The sequence below is a fragment of the Malaya genurostris genome, chromosome 3, assembly GCF_030247185.1.
Source record: "Malaya genurostris strain Urasoe2022 chromosome 3, Malgen_1.1, whole genome shotgun sequence".
Classification (NCBI taxonomy): domain Eukaryota; kingdom Metazoa; phylum Arthropoda; class Insecta; order Diptera; family Culicidae; genus Malaya; species Malaya genurostris.
The window spans coordinates 107,366,885-107,392,712 of record NC_080572.1 but is presented as its reverse complement, the minus strand read 5'-3'; the positions used below and the strand labels follow the sequence as shown (position 1 = coordinate 107,392,712).

At 36.2% G+C, this 25,828-nt stretch overlaps 1 protein-coding gene across 22 annotated transcripts in view; it reads left to right on the top strand.

The window, feature by feature from the left end:
- LOC131439075 (serine/threonine-protein kinase MARK2-like) overlaps nt 1–20,164 on the top strand; it is a 143,548-nt gene extending 123,384 nt beyond the window's left edge. For 14 of the 22 annotated variants that reach the window (XM_058609636.1, XM_058609626.1, XM_058609642.1 and 11 more), the window contains 4 exons: nt 6,969–7,004; nt 8,038–8,190; nt 8,251–8,369; nt 15,918–20,164. In XM_058609636.1, the coding sequence (XP_058465619.1) occupies nt 6,969–7,004; nt 8,038–8,190; nt 8,251–8,369; nt 15,918–15,976 (367 nt within the window). In that variant the 3' untranslated portion in view covers nt 15,977–20,164. Of the gene's footprint in view, nt 1–4,341; nt 6,171–6,968; nt 7,005–8,037; nt 8,191–8,250; nt 8,370–15,917 lie in introns of those variants that run through there. The other 8 variants (XM_058609635.1, XM_058609633.1, XM_058609640.1 and 5 more) reach the window with 5 other exon arrangements.
- Nucleotides 20,165–25,828: the final 5,664 nt, after the last annotated feature.

Below are 25,828 nucleotides of genomic sequence, written 5' to 3'. Positions count from 1 at the left end.
AAAAACATATATGTTATCGCGATAAATATAAAGTCTTGTATTTTTCTGTGACACAAATTCAGTTTCAATGCAATGAAAAAGGAGAGAGATATAAAATTGGCTTTGACAAGGCTGCCAAACGCACAGACATTCAATCGTTGTGAAAGTTGAATATTTTTTCATTGTTCATTGGAATCCATGTAATGTCCAACCCTTACGATAGATTAATGTGATAAAACTTCTCATCAAAATAATAAAATGTATGCTGGCAACCCGGTACAGTTTGCTCATATACGAGAGAGTACAAGAGAAATACGATACGTAAAGGGAATTGAGCGAGCCACGTGGTCGATTTAAAACTCAACACGCGACCCTCTGTCCTCAGACCTTAAAGCATATTTTGCCTATTAACCAATTTTCTGCAGTTTTTTGCAGTTGTTCTCTTTCTTCGAATACAATTATTTTTGTGATTTACACAGATGGAAATATTTTGTGAATTTACATCTATTTTCAGCACATATTTGGAGCAGGCAATTAAATATAAACTTACTTTAAAATTTTGTACATTTCAATTTAATTCAATCGCAATACTAAGCGTTATTTGAAAGATACAGTTCTGTTCATTGAAAATTAGTGAATTAGTTTTGCATCGATGATGGTTTTCAAGCAAACTTTAGATTCAACCTATGTCTATTCCATGTTGCTATTGAATTACATGTCGTGTAAATTTCATTATTTCTTTCTGTGTATATATTTTTATCTGATTTCAATAAGAACTTGAGAGAACAGAACGAGATTGAAATCTGCATCTATTTTTACTCGTAGCTTGAAACCAATTTAATATTTTTAACTTAATGTATCATTCAGTGAAATGACTATAAAAATTCCATTTTTCTTTGCAAAATTCGAAACTGTGAAAAATAAAACTGGAGTAAGTTTTTGCTTGGTAGACAAATAACTCTTCTAAATATTTACAGAAAATTCTTGTGAGCTCATAAAACAATCATTAGTTTTCGATAATTGGTTTGGTGGGCGACTAATCGTTTTGCTAAACACCCCACCCCCAATTTTTTTTCGAAAATTATTCATTGAGAATTTTGGATACTCTGAAAATAACCGTTTAGCTTGTGAGTGTTGATTGTTGAAAGGTGCTAATCACGTTCATCCAGCGCTCCATGATCGAGGTCATATTGCGTCTACCTCGAATGTGAAGAAACAACGGAATTCCGATGAAAATGTCTACCGTTCGAAGCGAACGACGCACAAAACAAATCCACAAACGGTCTAGTAGTGAATGCGTAGCAACCTTTTCTACGGCTTCATCAAACCGAACATAGTGTAAGTCGGTTCGATTAGAAATGCCAGGAAAAAACTCAAAAATTTTCAGCCTGTAAACTCTTAAAAAAAGTCTGCGAACTTCGATTTCTCTTTACAGTATGATGCACGGAATCGGTGTGGCGAGCAAAAAAATTGACCGTGGCGATTTTAAAAGTCTGCAAAAATAAAATTGCTGCTTATTTACAAAATCTGCACACCTGGCATCTTTGGGTTCAATACAAATTCTTGTTTTGCGCGAGTGATTCGTGACGAACTGCGCATAAAGTAAACCCGCAGAAGGTCCACATGCTGATGTCCACAGTAACCTTCTTTACGGCATCATCGACCCAATCAGAGTGTTTTTGTTTTTTGTGTGCGATTTCCTTAAATGCGAACGCACAAGGGCGGAAATTTAATGAAAACCGTGAACTGATGAATGCGAAACTGTCGTCTCTGTTCAATGTCATCAATATTTTAATATATAGTTTAATTGACTCGAATCGATACGTAGAAATATTTTCAAGCAGTAGGTGTAGTAATATAAACAATTTGTTTGAAATTGGTTGAGCTGTAGATGTTTAAAACCTGATCACCACATATATATATATATATATATATATATATATATATATATATATATATATATATATATATATATATATATATATATATATATATATATATATATATATATATATATATATATATATATATATATATATATATCTATATATATATATATATATATATATATATATATATATATATATATATATATATATATATATATATATATATATATATATATATATATATATATATATCTATATATATATATATATATATATATATATATATATATATATATATATATATATATATATATATATATATATATATATATATATATATATATATTTCTACGCCGAAAAAAAATTTCATCAAATGATTTTTCTTATCACAGTTTGGAGTTTCAATTAATCGGTGAAAATAGTCTAGAACAGTCGATTGTTGGTAATTTACCGGACAAAGTTCTTGAGTTCTGAGTAAATATTTAAAGTACTGTTTTGTCAATTGCTACTGATGAATTTCGACTAGTGTTATTAAATTACTGGTATATCATTGATCAGATTTCGGAAACTCATCCGATTTGAATCGAACAAAACCATTTCGGCTTTCGTTTTAGATAACCAAGCAAAGTGATTAATTTGAAAGTTAAACACTAAGAAAATTTCGCAGAATTCGGTAATTTTTTATCGACTTTTAAACCGTTCGATAAATAAATTAAATACCGAGCGTTCGATAATGTAATTTTCAATAATATGTCAAAGCCGACCGATCCATTCTGTAACTTTCATGAAATAATCTAACGAACTCGGTAATTTCAATATTTTTTCTTAACCCGGCAGTTTAATACATTTTTGTATTTTTGCTTCAAAACTATACTATTTTAATTCATCATTTCACAATCATTTCAATTTGGCTGTTTAATCTTACCAGCTGCATATGAAATATGCTTGAATCTTTAAAATTATCTCCGTATGACAAGTAATTTTCAAAGTTGTCCATTGTACGTTATAATAAGTTGATTTTATCATTTTTTCGGTTTTTTACCGTACTCGAATTTTCAGATTTACCGTACACATTCTATTTTTATTTACAGAATTCTGTAAAACTTGATGCGTACAGCTGATCGCTTGATAATAATTCACATAATTTCTGTAAAATGAAATGTATCAAAAACCGATTATGTCTTATGTTTACGAAAGATTTCGTAAAAAAAGCCGAACTGCTAAATCAAAACTTGGTGTGTAGGAAAATGATGTTATGACATATCGTCATGAATCTTTACCTATAAATGGATCGAAACCTTTAAAAAACTTGTGGATATTTCAAATTTGAATATAAATACTAAAGAATTTTGTTTTTTTTTAAGTTTCTTAGATATGCGATAGTTATATGTTTGTACCTTTGCTTTTTACACACTAAGGATTCGTTTCGTTTCAAATCCACTACATTGATTCGTACACTGTTACTATTCACAACTTCATATGCTAACGATATTAGTCACTAAGTACGTACACAAATAGGTATATCGTTCACTAGTTATGATCTTAATCAGCGTTTGAAACGAATTCGAAACTGACGATAATCATAAGTAGTGAATAAAATACGTAACTGAATATGTATGTTGTGATAGGTATCACAAATTAATGTAGTGGAATTTAAAGAATTCAAATCCTTTGTGTTTAATACCAATTGGAAGTAGTTGTAAATGTAGTCGAAAATGTAGAGCGAAACTATGCCCTAATGATTATCTAATGGTTGAAGAGCCTCATAAACTACTCGAGTTACAGTTCGTGTATGACTTGAGGGCATCCGTTCGCCAATTCTTCCTCTTATTTACTCTTTCCAACTAGTTATTATAGTAATACATTAATCATTGTGCATACTACCCTGCCCTCAATTACACCTCCACGAAGAATCAGTTGTTCAAATGCGACGGCTATTATTCAGAAGCTAGACGCTCTCAAGATTTCTACAACAAAAAAAACTGTGAACAATCGAGCGAATCTCAATACTGTAGAAAATTACCTAGAAACAATACTAAAAAACAACATTGTGCATCCTCTCACTCTTGCTATCGAAGGCTAGAGACAGTAAAATTATACCCACACATGTTAATTTCGGCCAATACAAAAAAAAACAAAATTGTTCATGTCATCAAATCGAACCTAGTACCATAGCAGCAAAATCAATGCCTTACTGTACTGTACATTTTCGTGCCGTAATCAAAGCAGTAGCAGCGGACAAGTTTTAGTCTCATAACCAGCGCTGAAAAAAGACGCCATCACAGCCAAAGTTCAATAAATCAAAAGAGCTCTTTATTTTCTTTCGTTTCTCTTTCTAATCCATCACAGCTGTTATACATTCCACCAATGACTAAACAAATAAAAAAAAATCTTTCTCAACACACATCCACAACCAATCGCATTCGTTTATTCTGATTGCAAAATTTCTTTTTTTCTTCTCCCATTTTTCTAGGCTGAATCATGAGACTAAATAAGTAAACAAACAAAATGTTACAAAACAAATGAGATCCCCATATCCGCTACTGAATACACACACGAATATACAAATGGGACATATTTTACAAAACTAATCGTAATCGTAGCAGTCATACGAGACACAAAAAAAAAGAATCAAAAGAATCCGTGATAGGGTATGCGTTAGTAGGCTTTGAAAAAGCTCATTTTTTGTATTGTGTAAAATACAAAAACGAAAACATTACCCACACTACGAATGCAGCCGAGATACGGGACACGGGGCTAAAGATTGTTTTATTTTATTTTATTTTTTATTTTCAAAATGACGTGAAAATCGTTCGCCTTATTTTGGGTTCCATCGACTGATCTTCGCTTTGCAAAATAAGCAAGAAAAATTGTATTTCAATAATTAGGTAGAATATTTGAATTTGTATCCTTACTTAGCCTGCAGTACGAAAGCAACAAGTTCTAAGCCTGTTACTACTTGTGGATACAGTGCTGCCGGTTGTTTTCTCTAAAAATTAGCCGAGGAGAGATTAGTATTTTCAATTGTAGCTTTTATTTGAATAGAAACTCTCTAATGGAATCATTACGTTACTAAACAAAAAAAAACCTTATGTGAAGTGAGAGGATGTACAAAAATACCATCTAATATATGTACTTATGTTTCAGTGATCATAGGCCATTCATACAAATTATGCGGTAGTGAAATACGCTCGAATTGTTCTGAAAAAAGTCTATTGCAATGCTGGCGACATCTTTTTGTCCGAGATTTCAGTGACGGAAGTGACGTTTCTAAATTTCTTTATAGCCATCGTGCAGATTATTATAAAACATTTTTTTACCGATTTCTAGTCTAGTCGCCTTTGGATATTTAAAAATTGTACCGTCAATTCATTCGCATTACTATCATCCTATCTACTATTTCCGATCCTTACTGTCTTCGTTCCGATTTTATCTCGCATAATGAATGACGGAGGATTTGCTATTTGCAGAAACTTCATTTCCTTCCTTACTGTGATTCGTATTTTTCTCTTCATTTTCTTTCTTTTTTCTTTTAGTTTCAAAATTAAAAGCAATCGTGAGACAGGCGGCGAGATAGACGCCCGAGTGTGATAGGCATATAGTGAATGCTATGTAAAAACACACCCACACACACACACATACATACAATTGTTAGTGTCAATTTAACGATAAGAAGAGCACACACACACAGTTGCAGGCGTTGTTTAGAAAAATAATCTTCAAACTATTATACAAAAGTAAAGAAGAAAAAAAAACATCCTAAGTTGCATAGGAAAGCTGAGTTTATTAATAGTTTAGATCGATTTTCATCAATGGTATTTTCAGTTCGTTTTTAAGGTAACAACAATTTGAGAGCTTTTAGAAAAAAAATTAGTATTATATCATATAAATTATTAATATATGTTTTCATCCCGCTGTGGAAGAGGTAGACTTGTAGGCAGCAGAACGATTCTATTCGAACGCAGAAGAGGACATAGCAATCTAATCTATTGATTTTAACTAATCATTAGTCATCTAGGTTTGCTTTGAAAAACCGATGCGTCCACCCGCGGTGAGAAACCTCTCGCCATCTAAGATAGAAGGTAGTGGACCATTCCAAAAGACAACCTCTACACCAAATGTAGAGAGATCTTCTACCGAACCATCTGAATGTTATTTGATCCTCTGTTTAGGTGTGTTAGGCCAGACAAGTAAAAAAGTATGAAAGGCAACTTTAATAATACACTAGCGAATTAATCTTATCCATTGTACATTTTTAAGCAATAAAACCTGCAAAGCTTACTTTCGCTAAAAAAAGCCGAATTTTGTATTATATTCCAATTTTGAACCACAGAATGACTATCCCTTCAACTGATTGCAGCGCTACTATGCGGACCGGCAGAGCAACTCTAAATGACAACTGTGTCCATTTATAATATGTGTCATTGTTTAGCGTGGATGTTCTAAGAAATCATAGTGGGAGTCTTTTAATTTTACGTTTATTTTTTTAGTTTTTCGGCTTTCACAGCATTGCGTTCTCATTCTTTTTTTTTCTTGCACAAAAATGCCACGATTGCACACAAACAAAACTGTTCGAGAACACTTATCCACAAATCCCGATATTTACTGCCATTTTCAAGTAGCTACTCACTCCTACCGATCAATGGTTCATGTAAATAACTTTGCTTTATCATGTACTAAAAAACCTAATCTAACCAGCAATAATTCTGAGTGTTTGGTAGTGTTGAATCTGTGTGACTGGTTACGATCGTTTTTTTTTCTTTTGTTTTGTTTCGTAGCAAATATTGTCTACAATGAGTTCTCTATCCAACGCGTGTTCTAAATCCAATATATTAAAGTTACTTACAACAGCAGATCAATCCGTTGCATTCCGTCGTACGAATAACCGAGAACGTCGTATTATCAAAAGGCAAACTTTTCCCACCGTTTACATTGCAAATCTAGTTCACACTCTAGTCTAACTCTAAGTTCGTGCTATCCTACCTCTCTTATGATTGTTCTTTCCTTGCATTTAATTTCTCTAACCCTGTGTTCCTTTTCCGTTTTCGTTTCGTCGTTAACCGATATTTGCGTTTTTCTTTTATTTTCCGTTCGTTTTAGGCCCAACGAAGGCCAACCAAATACTTCATCAAATAGGTAAATATGATTGATTGAAAACTATTAGTGACTCCAATACTTTTTACAATTAGTTTTCGTTTCGGAATTTGCAAGTTACTTCTTGTTTTTTTTTCTAACACATAGTCTCACTCAAACATGTTTTGAGAAAATTAAACATGAAAACATAGAAAAAAAAACAGAAACACTGTTGAAACAGTTAGAAATAATCACACTTAGAGGGAGTTATCTGTACACAATCGAAATAGTCGGTTCTCTCAGCGCGCCATCTAGTTTCGCTAAACCAAACCCTGACTTGTGCAAGTGGAAGTTATTTACATGAATTTATGCAGCGAAAGCCAAATATTTTAATTTCTGTTTTGTTGTCTCTGGATGTCGTTTTCACGTTAATGTTAACTGTAATACTTTTCCACTTATTAAAAGCTTTGTGTGCTTCCTGCATCGCCATATGTTGATTGTGTTTGTTTGTTGCATGTGGTTATAAATGTTGTGTGCGCCCTATTTTTCACAAAAATATACACCAAAGAGAGAATCTAGTACACATAGAAGCATTTTTGACATCCCAAAAGTGCCCGCTTGTTTTACTCCGTTAGGCCGGTAATATTTCCATTGCCTACTATTTCTATAATCCAGAAATCCTAGGTAAGTTAACTCCCTCTATTTGAACTCCGAGTTTACCGTTGAGTTTTTTTTTAACAGAAACTAGAGTTATTCAACATTCACACAGAAAAAAGACCTCTCACGAATAACACTAATCATGTACGATCACACATTAGCATAGAGTTAGGGCCTCGAGTGCTAATTGCAAAAATTACCTCTGTTTTCTATTTCTCTCCCATTTTCCATTGCGCTGCCTTTCGAAAAATAAAAACATACAATCTCAAAACCGATCAAACCCTTGGTTACAATTGTCCGCATGTTCACGTGTGCGAACACAACCCGACCGTCGCATTCATGTTCGAAATTTGCGAATATGAAAACACACAAAACAATGTTTGACATGGGAAAAAAAAAAACAAATTGACCCGAACTACTATCTACTACTACTATTAAGCAGTGGCTCGAACGCGGAGGAACCGGTGAAACCTCGCGTGCTGCGTTTCACCTGGTCGATGAAGACCACATCCCCGAGGCTACCGGACGAGATTATGGCAGAGATACGGTCCGTTCTGGATAAGAACAATTGTGATTACGAACAGCGGGAGAGGTAATTAGTTGTTAGTGCAAAGCCGTTGGTGTGTACTTATGTCGTCTCCTATAATTGCAGATTTGTTCTACTGTGTGTACACGGTGATCCCAACACGGACTCGTTGGTGCAATGGGAGATCGAAGTCTGCAAGCTGCCGCGGTTGTCCCTCAACGGTGTGCGGTTCAAGAGAATATCAGGTAAGAAATAGAGTAGTTCTTAGTCACAGGAAGATTCCTTTGAGATTTGCTTGGTATGAAGTGAGAGGTCACGTTACTTATACCGTTTTCGTTTATTGATCAGAGCAGCCCGAAAGCTGTCCCAGAGTCGCCCAAACAACGTTTGATATGTTTGTTTTAGCAACCTGAGGTCGCTCTAGAGCGGACTCCAATTGCGTAGTTTCGCTCTGAAAATTTTCACGGGTCGCACCACGCATCCAGCCGAGTTTGTTTATTTTATCTTTTTTTCATGAGTTGTTGTTTAGGGCGCGTACCACGTGTTCGTTTTACTCGGAGTCAGAGTAGCCCGCGTCTAGGTTCAAAAACGAAAACGGTATTAAATTACGATGCGAAACTTGATCTTCTATTTCAATAGTTTCCGCAACTAATTCGATATTTACTTTGCTAGTGCTACAGTCCTGTTGGCACTAGGAATCCTTCTCGATTGGGGTTCGCACATACGACAAACTATAATGCAAGTGACGTGTAGGTGGAACACGGAATCAAAATTGGCTCAAATGGGACACGTTTCCCTGAGTGTTTGAAAATTTGTGTCTGGCTTACTACTCTAACTCTTTCAGTCGTAGACCACGCGGGTCTCTGCTTTGTACAGGAGGCGTCTCCATTCAACTCGGTTCATAGCTGTTCGCCGCCAGCCTCGGTAGCTGCGAAGGATTCGCAGGTCGTCCTCAATTTGATCGATCCATCTTGCACGCTTCTTATACCGGTCGGATCATTATCGAGAATCATTTTAATTGCGTTGTTCTCCGACATTCTAACAACATGCCCGGCCCACCGTAACCGCCCGACCTTGGCCGTTTGGACGAGGGTTGATCCTTCCAGCAACTGGTGCAGTTCATGGTTCATTCGCCTTCTCCACGTACCGTCTTCCATCCGCACTCCGCCGAAGATGGTTCGCAACACCTTCCGTTCAAAAACACCTAGTGCACGTTGATCCTCCGCAGGCATTGTCCAAGACTCGTGCCCGTAGAGGATAACCGGTCTATTCAGCGTTTTGTAGATAGTTAACTTTGTACGACGGCGAATTTTGCTCGATCGGAGCGTCCTGCGCAGTCCAAAGTAAGCACGATTTCCTGACAATATGCGTCTCTGAATTTCTCTGCTGTTGTCATTATCGGCAGTCACCAGTAAGCCCAAGTACACGAACTCGTCGACCATTTCGATTTTATCACCACCAATCAGAACTCGTGATGGGTGGCTGACATTATCTTCTCTCGAGCCCCTGCCTTTCATGTACTTTGTCTTTGACACATTGATGTCTAGTCCGATCCGCTTTTAGTCCGGTGTACGTATCTTCCATCTTCTCAAAGTTGCGTGCTATAATGTCAATACCATCAGCGAAACCAAGTAGCTGGACGGACTTTCTGAAAATCGTGCCACTCGTTATCACACCCTCCAAAGCAATGTTGAATAGCAGACACGAAAGGCCATCACCTTGCCGTAGCCCTCTGAAAGTTTCGAAGGGACTCGAGTTTATCCCCGATACTCGAACATATATTAGTTTTTTGTAGTTGGTGTCTTCACAAAAGTTGTTTGTAATCAAATGACGCACCTTTTGATGGAAAATGTTACTAGGTTGGTTCTTATTTAGATTGAAATCTGATATCTAACTTTCTTAATTGAACTCAAAAACGATTTCGTTGTACAATAAAGTTGTAGAAAATTTTATTTTGAGCAACTTTGTTGAAAAAAGTATCTCTCTAGCTCTTCATTCGATCGAGTTACATTCATTTTCCCGAGTAAAAGAAGGGTGGCTCCCAAAAAATCACTTATTTTTGTTCTAACTTTTTTGTGAAACGTTCTATCGAAAAGTTGTCTTAAGAAGAGTTATTGAACTAATCATTGCGCACAATTTGGCTCAACCAAGCTTTTTCATATGAGCTACCAGTAAAAAGTTATTATTGTTTATTCATCAAAAATTAGTCGAGCTTCAAATATCAATATTCATTATATGCCAGATCGATAAAAATGTATCCTATGCGGTTCCTAAAAGGTCATAATATAAGTAAAAATTGGAAGGGTGTTATTTTTTTTAACTTATTTAAATTAGTTTTAAAAATACCTTCAAAAAACTCAAAAACATTGCAGAACTATTAAACGCGTTAACTTATCAACATACTTACTGATAGTATCAAATTAGTTCTACAAATATTCCATACATTGTCCGTTCGAGAAATGAGACACACAAAAACTACAGCCGAAAATAGATTGCAGAACAATTTTAATTTATTTATTACCAAAATAACTACTTCAATTGAGTTTGAACAACTGAGGATTAGAGATACTGTGTAATATGGTTATTCCGAACTAGTTGGCCATGATAAATTTATGAACAGAAATTTTCATGATCTCGACAACCATTCCAACAAGCTGGTGCAAGTTAGTAAAATGCAAATATTTTTATCCACATCGTGCCAAGACGCCTATGACACTGGCCCTTCTTTCTCATCCACTTGTGTACCGAATAGCCTGTAAAAGCCGGAAAACGACGCACAATGAGTTTTGGTTCGAATAAATACATTCTACTCATTTTAACAAACTAATGATTTTCTTGGGTTTCAGGAAGTGCTTTGACTTACAAAAAATCTTTTTTCGGCTGTAGTTTTTGTGTGTCTCATTTCTCGAAAAAGCAATGTATGGAACATTTGTAGAACTGATATGATACTATTATTTTGCTCAAGAAAGTATGTTGATACGTTAAGGCGATTTATTTAGTTATGCAATGTTTTTGTTTTTTTTTAGGTTGTTTTTAAAACTAATTTAAATAAGTTTAAAAAAATAACACCCTTCCAATTTTCTCTTAAATTTTTACTTATATTATGACCTTTCAGGAACCGCATAGTATACATTTTTATCGATCTGGCATGTAATGAATATTGATATTTGAAGCTTGACTAGTTTTTGATGAATAAACAATGATAACTTTTTACTGGTAGCTCATATGAAAAAGCTTGGTTGAGTCAAATTGTGCGCAGTGATTAGTGCAACAACTCTTCTCAAGACAACTTTTCGATAGAACGTTTCACAAAAAAGTTAGAACAAAAAAAGTGATTTTTTAGGAGCCACCCTACTTTTACTCGGGAAAATTTGTGTAACTCGATCAAATGAAGAGCTAGAAAGGTGCTTTTTTAAACAAAGTTGCTCGCAATAAAATTTCCTACAACTTTGAACGTTTTTGAGTTCAATTAAGAAAGTTAGATTTCAGATTTCAATCTAAATGAGGACCACCCTAGTAACTTTTTTCATCAAAAGGAGCGCCATTTGATTACAAACAACTTTTGCGAAGACACCAACTACAAAAAACTAATATTTAAGAGTGAAAATATTTTTGTCACGCTAATTTCCCGTTTCGGACCATAGTGCATTGTATTCGCGGAACTTTCGCAACACCTGGCGGATGGCGAACATTTGGTCCGTGGTAGCACGTTCGTCCATAAACCCTGCCTGATATTGTCCCACGAATTCGCTTGCAATCGGTGAAAGTCGACGGCATAGGATTTGGAAGAGTACCTTGTAGGCGGCGTTCAGCAGAGTGATCGCGTGGTGATTGCAGCAAACCAGCTTGTCACCCTTTTTGTAGATGGGACACACGATTCCTTCCATCCATTCCTCCGGTAAAACCTCGTCCTCCCAGATCTTGGTAACGAGTGCGGTGTTTTCACTAGTGCATTACCACCGTGTTTTAGTAGCTCGCTTGGTAGTTGCTCAACGCTAGCGGCCTTATTATTTTCAACCGGGTTACCTTCTCCTCCTTACCTTCTAGGAGATCTATGACCGGCAGTATATCTTCCTCTGCACGCGTTCCCAAGTTCGTTACCGCGCCGCTACTTTCGTATTCCGCCACATCGCCATTAAAGTGCTCGTCGAAACACTACCGCCACCTCTCGATCACCTCACAGTCGTGAAGAATCTCGAGAAGATTCCCGTTGATGTCCTTGCACATATCAGCCTGTGATACATGGCCTCTGCGCGAACGGTTCACCTTCTCGTAGAACTTTCTTGTGTCATTAGTACAGAACAGCTGTTCCATCGCTTCGCGATCGCGATCGCTTTTTTCTACGGGATACCGAGTTTAATCTGTTCCGCGCCTGTCTGTATTACTCCTCGTTTGCTTTCGTCCGGTGTTGCAGCTTGCTTGCCCAAGCTGCATTCTTCTTGGCTACTAACTGTTCACATTCGTCTTGGAACCAGTCGTTCCTTACGTTCGGAGCGGCCGCCATACCTAGTGTTGCTGATGCAGTGCTACCTATGGCAGAACGGATGTCTCTCCGGCCATCTTCAAGATTAGCTGCGCCAAACTGCTCTTCCGTTTGTAGTGCCACTGACAACTGCTGCGCGTAATCTTGGGCTACTCCAGCACCCCGGAGCCTCTCGATGTTAAACCGCTGCGTTCGGTTTCGATGATTGGTACCCACCGTCGAAAGTTTTGAGCGCAGGCATACAGCAACCAAATAGTGGTCCGAATCTATACTCGCTCCGCGGTAGGTGCGAACTTTGTTGATGTCAGAAAAATTTTCCGTCAATCAAACATGGTCGATTTGGTCCGGTGATCTTCAGGTAGCTTTGCTCCTTGCGGGGAAAGAAGGTGCTTCTGACTACCATTCCTCGGAAGGCCGCAAAGTTAACACATTGTTGACCGTTCTTGTTCGATGCGGCATGCAAGCTGTTCGGCTCAGTTATCGGTCGGTACATTACCACCCTTCCTTCACAACTTAACTAGTTTCGAAATAGTTATTTAGGTTTCAAATCACCACATCTTTTTGATATATTGAATTAATTATAAATTATTAGCTATTGTTACTTAATCCAAACTTATCTTTAATAACAACTATGCTTCTAGCTACTAGTTGAAAATAAGTTTATTTGGCTCCAATATTAGCAACCCGTAACTAGTTCTGATACCACTTAGCCCAACTATGTTGCAACAAGAGCACGAACATGTTTTTTATGTTATGCTGGTTAAAACAAGGTGATGGCAGTGTTTCTTTATAACATAAACATTGAACTAGCTATCATTTGTAAGTTATCGTTACTTGATTCGAACATATCTTTAATGACAGCTATGGTTTTAGATACTAGTTGAAAAAAGGTTGCGAAACCATTATATATACGTAAGCGTACATGTAAATTGATACGGTTAATTGATGTAGCAATAACTTAAATATTATAAGATTATAACATACAATTTCTGCATTGATTCAGATAGCTATCGGTAGGTTTTCCCAATGTAATGATAACGGAAATGCAACCTAAAAAACTTTTGTTGGCTTGAATATGGCGATCACACTATGGAGGTGCAAGAAGTGTAAAAACATAAATAAAACCAGGATATTACTTTTTTCAAAACTACATTTTGACGAAAATGATGAATGGCAGAATAGTCATTTTTGTTCTATGCACTATTATAAACTCGAAGAAAACAATATAGCGATGAAACATCGATTGTGATATTACAATTATCATCACTAAATTTCTGTTTGAGCTGTTAGTAGAATATTCTCACTAATAGTACTGTTGTTGCACCGTTGAATTCCACTATGTCACGTCATTACACTCTCACAAAGTCACTATTTTCACTGTCACTATTTTTCCGAAAGTGTATCAAACGTTATAATACAGATACGTATTTCGGAATGTTATTTACATCCTTCTTCAGTGCATCGAAAATAAAACCGTTACACTGAAGAAGGATGTAAATAACATTCCGAAATACGTATCTGTATTATAACGTTTGATACACTTTCGGAAAAATAGTGACTGTGAGAATAGTGACTTTGTGAGAGTGTAACGACGTGACATAGTGGAATTCAACGGTACAACAACAGTACTATTAGTGACAATTATCATGATATATGAATTTAAAATAATGAGAAATCACTCTACTTGGATTAATTTTGAGCTTTCTGAACATAAGGTTTTTTCGATGTTTATTGTTCATATCTTCATAAACAGATTTTGGTTGAAGGCACATAAAAAACAGTTAATTCAAATTTTTATTCCGCTCGATAGTTTTAAAATCGTTGTGAAATTTGTATTTGTCTTTTTATTGTTGATGGAAAAACATTATGGAATTATTCAATGTTTGTAATGTCGATGGCAACAAAGTTTCAACTAGTTTACTTGAAAATAACAGTTCGGCTGAAAAGTTCGTATCGTTTAATAGAAACACACATTTTTTTGCCAAATTTCGTTTTTGTTATTCAACATAATTGCCATCAGAGGCGATACAGCGATTATAGCGATCTTTCAACTTTTCGATACCATTTTTGTAGTACGATTTGTCCTTTGCCTCATAATAGGCCTCAGTTTCAGCGATTACCTCTTCATTGCTTCTAAATTTTTTACCAGCGAGCATTCTCTTGAGGTCTGAGAACAGGAAAACAGTCACTGGGGGCCAAATCTGGAGAATACGGTGGATGAGGGAACAATTCGAAGCCCAATTCGTTCAATTTCAGCATGGTTTTCATCGACTTGTGACACGGTGCATTGTCTTGATGAAACAAAATTTTTTTCTTCTTCAAATGAGGCCGTTTTTTTTAAATTTCGTCCTTCAAACGCTCTAATAACGCTATATAATAGTCACTGTTGATGGTTTTTCATTTTTCATGGTAATCGATGAAAATTATACCATGCGAATCCCAAAATACAGACGCCATAACCTTACCGGCCGATTGTTGAGTCTTTCCACGCTTTGGGTTCGGATCATCGCGTGCAGTCCACTCAGCTGACTGTCGATTGGACTCTGGAGTGAAGTGATGGAGCCATGTTTCGTCCATTGTTATATATCGACGAAAAAAATCGGTTTTATTTCGATATAACAGCTCCAAACACTGCTCAGAATCATCAATTCGTTGTTGTTTTTGATCGATTGTGAGCTCACGCGGCACCCATTTTGCACAAAGCTTTCTCATATCCAAATATTCGTGAATAATATGTCCAACACGTTCCTTTGATATCTTCAGGGTGTCAGCTATCTCGATCAACTTCACTTTACGGTCATTGAAAATCATTTTGTGGATTTTTTTCACGTTTTCATCGGTAACAGCCTCTTTTGGACGTCCACTGCGTTCATCGTCTTCGGTGCTCATATGACCAGTACGAAATTTTGCAAACCACTTACGAATTGGTGCTTCGCCCGGTGCAGAGTCTGGATAACACTAATCAAGCCATTTTTTGGTAACGGCGGCACTTTTTTCCATCAAAAAGTAGTGTTTCATCAACACACGAAATTCCTTTTTTTCCATTTTTTTTCACAATAACAAAAGTAGCTTCACTCAAAATGCAATATCTCACAAACTAATAATCAGACAGCTGTCAAATTTATACACGTATCTTTTGAAGGTTGGTACTAACTGAAAATGGTATGGATTTAATTCGAGTGGCGCCCTCTCATAGAAACGATACGAACTTTTCAGCCGATCTGTTAAGCTATTATTCAACTTATTTTTAACCGACATAAAAACTCCACCGAATCATTTCATGGATTACAATTTTATTCTTTTCTCATAGGCACTAGCATCGGCTTCAAGAACATTGCCTCGAAGATCGCGTACGATCTACGCCTGTGACTCGATACAAAATCGGAAGAATACCATCCGGTCGGCAGCGATGCCCCAGATGGTAGTGATAGGGACGATGGAGATGATGGCGGTGGTGATGGTGACCATGGAAACGGTGGAAATGGGAGTGGCACTGGAAACAACAGCAACAACAATTATACCTTCAACAATAACAACAATCGCAGCAGCAACGGTGGCAGTGGCAATCGAGGTGACTCGACTGTATCGGGTGACAATGGAGGTAAAGAACTCGAACCCGGTGTTGACCGGAAAGTTTCGCTCGGTACCAAGACCGTAACCAACACTGCCAGCTTGGTATCCGATCATGGAGATGATTTTAGTACTACAAATGCTAGTACATTCATGAAAACGACAATGGCGACTAGGACGGTCCTATCGAATGACACGTACGGCGGGCCCCGTGTAATCCATTATCAACCTGATGTGTGGCAGTGCAACTCGAATGCAGAGGAGAAGGGCCCTGCCGCTACAGGCGGAACAGATGGGAGTGACATAGTGGGATATAACAACATATTCGCTTCATTGCTAAGAACAACTACACTTTGAAATGGGTAACTAATGTTGCATGTAATACAGTGATGTTCATGTTATTGTGCGAAAAAAATGATTAGGCTCGTTGAAGGTACATAAATATTATTGAGGTGGAATCCAGTTTTTATACCAGTTGTTCAAGATTGTACGCATATTAGACATCATAAACGTAAACATTTACTGAACCACTAGAACCGTTACAGATAGTATTCTCGTTGAAGACTAATAAAAATATTTAAAGAACAGAAAAAAATTGAACACATTGTATTGCGGAAATAAGAAATTTAATCTTCGATTGAGCAGTAGACAAAGGACTAAGGTTTTTTCTTAAAGTTCTGTCAGCCTGACACGTGTTTTCGACTTAAGTCAAGCTTGTTTGGCTTATGATTACCGCGAAACCGAGTAATTATTACTTATCCCAAGGTTTAAGAAGTTTTTCTAAAACTAACAACGTAGAGGGAAGCTGTATTTAGTGGTATTTGATGATTTTAAATTGATGTAACTGTAAGGAAGATCCAGATTTAGAAAAATTTTACCATCGGTAACACTTAAGAAACTATTAAGGCTGCTGCTCAAAACATACAACATATTATCAAAACATTAAAAAAAACGGTAGTTGCACAGTACCCAGTTTCAATGTTATTAACTATATACAAATTGACTGCGAGGAATAAAAGCATTAACTGAAATTGCCTTTCAACAACAGCAAAAACAAACAAAACTATACCACTACCGTCTTGCAAATATTTCCACTTTGCGAATCATTTCCCTTCTGAGCATCCAATATGTGTGTAGAAAACGAATGAAACAAGTATTTCCAGTTCTAAATTTAAAATAAACAAACGGATTTCATTCGATGGTTTAAAGAAGATACCACAGACTGTTACTGCTGAAGAGATTTTTTTTTTGAAGCGCAGTGCAAGAAAGGTGTGTTAAGTACAGGACATAAAACTTATCGAAGTAGTTGTTTCGCCCCTCTTTGCCACGAGTAGTTAGGCCGAAGTCATCCGATTTCATCACTCACACCTCTATTGGTTAGCCAATGTCAACACGTAGCTAGCGCCGCTGCTGGAATTCATCTTTGCGTCATCGCTTTTCCATTTCCGGGATAGCGAAGCAGCAGAAGAGTTAGTGTCCGTAGCAATTAGAATAAGGCTAGATTTTTTTTTCTTCTAGTATGATTGAGATGCATGAATTGCGGCTGCCTGGATATGAATGTACGGGAAGATTAACATAATTAACGAGATAATATATAAACAATATAAAATCAGAGATCATTTCTTTGTACTAGTGTAGCTATGAAAAGGTTAGTATGTATAATAATACGCAATAGTTTTTCATCTCATTCACTAATTTTTTCCCTTCTGTTCATTAAATGTTGATATCTGTTTTTCATCGTTGACCAAAAATTGGACACCCCATAACCACAGGTGGCTTCTGATGTTCCGCGCAAACAGCAGTCAAATACACTCTTATCTTTGTTATGAAGCATGACAATTTCGGATGGCATTTCAAATTTGAGAAATGTTACTAATCGATTTATTCTTGGATACTAAAGTAAACCAATGCTATTAACAATGTTACTTCTTACTGTTTGTAAAACATTTTTAAGTAGCGAAATACAGTTGTATTTGCTTTCGTCAAAAAATCTTCGAACGCGAATCAATTCGGACGCGAATTGATTACGAAGTTTGCACTAGCGTTCTCAAATTTACAACTAATGAATTTTTAATTGCATCTTGCATGTTAAGAAGCTAATCAATTTTAAGGTTATAATGGAAAATTTTTCTTTATAATCATTCGATTATAAAGAAATGGGAAGGCAAACATGTTTCAAAACAGCTAAAGTTTTTCCCTACAAAGCATGTAAAAATATGTCCACTTTGGATGTCCGATGGTGATGCTACCATATCGATCAATGGAACATTGAAGGTTGGATTGAAAGATATGTCACTTCGTTTTTTTTTTGTCGAACCTAAGAAAGCAACTCGTTTGTTTAGACTGGTATATCAGTTCAATGCTTACTCAGTCTAGCTTCGGTTTTTGTTAGCTGGACAAATGACGTCTAGAGGTTAGTTTTTGCTTCGCATTATCATCAACTTTAGAGAAAATGAATAAAAACCAGTCATCAATAGCAAGTCATTTATTCACTAACACACACACACATGAAAAGTATGAATGTATGTAAATCTCATTAATCGTTAGGATGATTATAATCAAAACAAAAAGCCGAAAGGATTGATTTATGAAATGGTAATACAATTTATGAATAAAAGAAGAAAATCTGGCAAAAACAAAAAAAAAAACGTAATAATTCGAAAGAACAGTTGCTAAAAACTTACTATTTATTTTTTAAAGTAATAACAAAAGTGAAACACAAATCAGATCTGTACATTGAGCGAACATTGTTAAATACAGTAGAAACAAAAATAAAATATACTTATTGTAAACGCTATGCCACAAGTATGATTAGCAAACAAATGTGGGAAAATAATTAAATAACTGATATCCCTGAACGTTAAACAAAAAGTGATAGGACATCCCCCGTACGACGAGATAAAATCATGGAAATTATGCATAAAAAAAGCGAAATTAGAATATTACATAATTATTATGGAAAAACTATATATATTAAAAAAAGCTAGTTATTGTTAGACTACAAAAGGACAAACATTTAAGCGTAGAAAAATACACGGACGTAAAAAACACAACCCTAACAAGGCCACAGTTATACACATTTTCCCATCTTCATACGCAGCTAGGAAGTCCAGACTAACGAAACATTTTGATGTGAACAATCGGTTCCCCAGATAGAGCTGTGAGTACATTTAAATTATTAGCGCCAATCTCCAGCCACATTAGACACAAAGATTTTCCAATGCAAAATGCACTTCAATAGAAACAGTACTATCTGGGTGACGTGTCGCTTCCGGTTTTCCAAGACCTCAAGAAGAATTAGTCGATCAGTTTGTCACTAGACATGGGCAATTGTAGAGCAAGTCTCATTTGTATATATACAATAACTAATGGAGGGGAGGCTTGCTTGAATTATGTGGGGGACATAAGAAGAGATCGAACCCTAGGTGTAAAGCGTTTTAAGTGTTAACGAACCCTTCTTTCGGTTTTAAGCAACTACGCAATCGCGACAGATTTGAATAAGAGAAAACAGTAAAACAATGAGAGAAAGAAGAAAATACCATTCATCAGATTCTGACTAATTTAGGTTTGTTTATTCGTTTGCAATTCTTCTGTTTAGTTTTTGCCTGAACTCATCGCACTTTCACGACTCCGAAATACTTATCACCCCACTCATGTAAGCTGATGTTTGACGTGTTTGGTTGCCTCCCAAAATTCAACTAGCTTGAGCCAACGAAAACGCATTGTGTGTAGCTTGTTACCTCCTTACCAAGCGTAGTATTTCAGGCCGTGCAGTTAGTGTGGCTTATGGCAACAAAAAACAAATCGCTTTTGCTCGAAGCTACTAGGGCAGGAAGAAAAAATTATTACCGAAGTCGAAAAAAAAATAAACGAACTGCAAAAACAGCGATAAAACAATGTGGTGATGGCTAATCCTTTTTTATGATTATAATGATTATGATTTTCTTTTTCTCAGAACGTAAATAAAGTGAAAAATGTTTCAAATAAGAGCATCTTGTCATCTTGGGACAAGTTTTTTATTTTAAATATGGCACTGAAAAGAACTACATTACACTACAAATTGGCTGATCTGATGTCTGTGGGTGTGATACTGATATGATTGGTGTAAGTGTTGCGTCTTCAAAAGGTTTAAATTGCGCATTATCCAGTCGTATACCAACCCAACCGAATCGTGTATCACTAAACACATTCTCCACTGATTTGATGAATATAAAAAAATCGTTAAGTGACTGAATAAAGAAAATGTATCCAAAAACAACCGTCTAGTAAATCTCTGGCACAATCTGCTTATTCTAAAGTAAGTCAGCAAAACGCATACAAGCCATCAATCATTCAAGGTCTTATATACTAGAAATAAGAACATAAGGGCTAATAATAAAACTTTTGGTCAACAGAAAAATTCCTAACAAAACTATGTTCTTTTGACCTAAATGGGTACTGGTATATTTTCAAATTCTTTATGCGGAAGTGAAACATTTATGTACAAAAGGTAACATTTGAAGTATGTATAACGTTGAAAATGTGTTAATACTTCATAAAATGAAATAACAAGGAGTTGGCATCACTGGGAGTACGATGCGGTCTCCAAGTGCTGCTCTCAAAAAAGTCTATTTTCAATGTGTTGCTTGATACGACTTCCAGTAAAACCCTCAACGAGTGAACACGTTGTATCGTGGTAGTGCGGTGAAATTTTAAGTATTTCGCGAGAAAGAAAGGATTTTCATCTGTACTTAGGCGACTCCACGTTGTCACATGGCGAGGTTTTCACTTGTAGTCCAGTGAAAAGAAAGTCCATTGCACCATAAACGAAAACTAACTGGCAATATAGCTAAGTCGCTGTCCCGAGCAAAGTCAAACATCAAAACGAGAGCAAATCGAAATCTTATGATAGCAACATCACATTGAAATCTTACTTTGATTTCAGCTCATCAATTTTTCAATTGATATCACATTATGTTATCTTTTTGCTGTTACTTTTGGAAAAAAATACTTGCGAGGCAAAAGTTTTGGGAAAATCCAAAAAAGATTATCCAAAAGCAACAACTTAATAACTGCATCAAAATAGGACTAATTCCATTAGGCGATACAAAAATGCAAAAATATATTTTAATGGAACAATTATTCCTTTAATTCTATGTTGCGTTTTACAAAAATGCTTCCTGTGGCAGTTGTCCGGAACCATAACCGTGATCAAGGAAAAGATTTTTGTCAACACTTTTGCAGCTTTTACACCAATAATCCTCTAACAGATCGGCTGAAAGAATACCATTTTCAGTTAGTACCAACCTTCAAAAGATACGTGTATAAATTTGACAGCTGTCTGATTATTAGTTTGTGAGATATTGCATTTTGAGTGAAGCTACTTTTGTTATTGTGAAAAAAATGGAAAAAAAGGAATTTCGTGTGTTGATGAAACCCTACTTTTTGATGAAAAAAAGTGCCGCCGATACCAAAAAATGGCTTGATGAGTGTTATCCAGACTCTGCACCGGGCGAAGCAACAATTCGTAAGTGGTTTGCAAAATTTCGTACTGGTCATATGAGCACCGAAGACGATGAACGCAGTGGATGTCCAAAAGAGGCTGTTACCGATGAAAACGTGAAAAAAATCCACAAAATGATTTTCAATGACCGTAAAGTGAAGTTGATCGAGATATCTGACACCCTAAAGATATCAAAGGAACGTGTTGGACATATTATTCACGAATATTTGGATATGAGAAAGCTTTGTGCAAAATGAGTGCCGCGTGAGCTCACAATCGATCAAAAACAACAACGAATTGATGATTCTGAGCAGTGTTTGGAGCTGTTATATCGAAATAAAACCGATTTTTTTCGTCGATATATAACAATGGACGAAACATGGCTCCATCACTTTACTCCGGAGTCCAATCGACAGTCAGCTGAGTGGACTGCACGCGATGAACCGAACCCAAAGCGTGGAAAGACTCAACAATCGGCCGGTAAGGTTATGGCGTCTGTATTTTGGGTATCGCATGGTATAATTTTCATCGACTACCTTGAAAAGGGAAAAAACATCAACAGTGACTATTATATAGCATTATTAGAGCGTTTGAAGAACGAAATTTGAAGAAGAAAAAAGTTTTGTTTCATCAAGACAATGCACCGTGTCACAAGTCGATGAAAACCATGCTGAAATTGAACTAATTGGGCTTCGAATTGCTCCCTCATCCACCGTATTCTCCAGATTTGGCCCCCAGTGACTTTTTCCTGTTCTCAGACCTCAGACCTGCTCGCTGGTAAAAAATTTAGAAGCAATGAAGAGGTAATCGCTGAAACTGAGGCCTATTTTGAGGCAAAGGACAAATCGTACTACAAAAATGGTATCAAAAAGTTGGAAGATCGCTATAATCGCTGTATCGCCTCTGATGGTAATTATGTTGAATAATAAAAACGAATTTTGGCAAAAAAAAATGTGGGTTTCTATTAAACGATACGAACTTTTCAGCCGGTTATATTTTTGTTTGCGAGATTATTGTTGTAGCACCACACATCTGGAGAACATTGGATAGGTTGACGATCATTGGTGCCACGTCTATCTGAAGCTAGTTCATCTCCTTCAGCGATCTCCTGGCATACTGGGCCTTCACCAGATCCGACCAAAAGGCCTCATTCTCTTTCGAGAATGAATAGCGGCTTGGGGATTCTCATCTCACTGATCGTCAGCCACAGAAAGACCTTCTTCAGGAACTTGATATGAAAAATACTCAAGATTGTAATAATGATGATTTGATAACGAAATGCTGTCCATAACTATGTTAGATAATACTTTCGTTCTATAGAATAACAATTCAGTTAATTCAAATGTTATCGTAAACTTATTTTCATCAGGTCGGTTCGACAGTTTTCTGAATTTACATGAAAAAATGCACATAAATTTTATGATTTCTTCGTCAATTCAGATCAATTTTAGCTCCCTTGAAATATTTATTCCCCCTGCCTCTTGTGAATATTTTTGTGACCCTCACTTAGTCGCTAGAAATATGCAGTATTGGTCAAGAAGTACTATTTTTTCGTAAAATCCGATCAATTCACTTTATTGTACTTGCTACACTCCTTCCTTGAAATAACTCTTCAATCTATTTTGATGTGAAGGTAGTATCTGTATTAATTAAGAAGTATCGTTTCTCGTCGAATGAATTTTACACTAACATTCCCCTTTTGTTAGTGAACTTGCAACAGCTCTCTGCCCTCTGAGTAGTGTAAAAAGTATCTGTGCTCGTCAAAAAAGACGAGCAGGGGAGAGGGGGGGGATGAAAATTGATTTTCCAGACTCTTTTCTCCTAGTCTATATCCTCCGGCTTCCCTCGTTTGTCGACAAATTAGATAAATTTAACAATAAACCTCTTTTTAGAGGCACTTGCTACAAACTCCAACCTTTTGTTCACCTGTGCAATGAATATTTGATCGCGACAAGAAAAAATAATTTTATTACCTCCTCTGAATTGCAAAAAGTACCTCTGCCAAGTTTGGTGATAATTTACTGAGTTGTTATGGAATTATTCCAATATACAGAAACAATTAAGCTGAGAGCTTCTTCAATAGACACTTGCTATCTGTAATAAATATCTGTGCCTGTCGAAAAATTTCGATTTCGTAAAACTCGAAACATTTTGCCTCAAATTTCCCCTGTTAGCAAACACCTACTGCAACCACCACCTTTCCCACCCCCTTCTCATTAAAATATCTCTTATAAGAACCTATGAACAGCAAGAATTAGGGGAAAGTCTTATAAAGCGCCCCTGCTAGCCAAAATGCCCCTTTTCCTTTCTTAAGCATTGAAGACTTGTCTGAACCAAAGTTTTATCACTAACACTATCTTTTCGTAGGATCTTTCTGCTATGCAAGTTTGGTGGTTGTCGTTTGCAGGAAAGTATGAAAAAACTAAAAATTTCATTTGGCAGCTTTTCGATTTAAAGTTTTGCTTCGACTAAATAGATGTTTTATCCGTCATTTCTTTGACATACTGATTATCTCAAAATAGTAACTTTATGAACATTTCAAGAAGCATAATGCATCATTGTTGTGGGATAAAATGTCTTTTGTTGTATGTCATGCCACTGATTTGTTGTGAGACATATTTTACGGCTGCTGGGGCATTATGTCTGAGGCGAGCGAAAAAAACTAAGAATGTGGCCGTTTTGGAAAATGTGTTTATATCAATCAATTCTCATCTTTTCTACTGGAGTCATTGAAAATTATGTTCCTCATCCGTATTGCAATGAAATACTTACATTTCCGAGGAAAATATATCAATACACTTGGAAATATCTCGATGCTTTCTTAAGGGGGAATATTATAACACTTTACCCTACTTGTGTCAAGAAAGTTAATAATCTATTGAGTTGTTTTGGAGTTATGTTCTCATATATACAATTTATCCTTTGCATGTTTGAGTTTCACAAAAACTATGTATGGTCTTCAAAAAGTATCGATACTCATCCAATTAGATAATCTTTTTCATGATCTCCTGTTAAAGAAACCTTGCTAGGCCCCCTTTCCCATAAAAAAAAACTTATGATCGTCTCTGAAGAGCAAGACGTATCTGTGCCAAATTTGATAGCAATCCGTTCAGTAGTTTAGGAGTTATGCTGTTACTAAAATAACACCCCCAGTTTTAAAGGCACTTGCTACATCCACCCCTCGTCATATCTATGCAAAATATTTCTATGGTCTTCAAAACGTATCGATTCTCGTCTAGTTATATGAATTTTTCCATGACAACACCGGATCGGAATCCACATCACCTAGGTTCGAAACTTAAGTCTCTCCCTGTGGAGATAGAGGTGCTTTGACGCTTTTTTATTGTTGCAAGTAATATCGCCTAAAGGTATACTATCCCGGGTCTTTTGCCCAATCTATTTTTAGCTTATGCTCGCGACTTGTTTGTTTTCAGTAATATCTTTTTAAAGCAAATCAATAACTGATTATGCATTCCTGTTTTGTTTTCGTTGCTTGATAATAACTTTAAGTTGAGAACTAGTTTTGCTATCAACAAGAAAAAATCTATATCTTATTTAGATTTCAGTTTGCTTTCGCTGTTAGCAAAAAAAGTTTTCTGTTTGATATCATCGGAATATCTTTTTGCTTTCGATTTTGTTTTTTGCCACTTAAAACAACCATAACAACAGCAAATTGAATAATCGATAAATGCGAACATCACAACATCAAAATGAGTTTTCTATTTGATCTCACACTCTGCTCGGGTGTGCCATCAATCAGTGTCATCTCAAGTAAGGTGACGCCACCAGAAGTGAAGAAGTTGTTTGATACGAATAGATAAAAATTTGGTTGAAACAGTTATTTTGAGTGATCAGCTTTTGTTGAGATCATATTGTTTACCAAAACATATCCGGATCTCTTTCCCTTCCTAACAAATCTACTACGATCTACTTCAGCTCAGCTTAAAATGAAATAACAATGTTGAATACTAGCCATGAAGCTCATTTATTGCGTTGCGTTGTGTCTTGGCGGATTGCACTTTGTTATTACCATGTTTTCTGCCGATTGACAAACAAGAGTTGCTTATGAAATAGTGTTAAAAATTGATGCCATTCCATCTCCATTGTTGGAAGGGAAGAAAAAAGGATATGGAGGAGCGGTAATATTGATGTTTTACCGACTGTCCGGA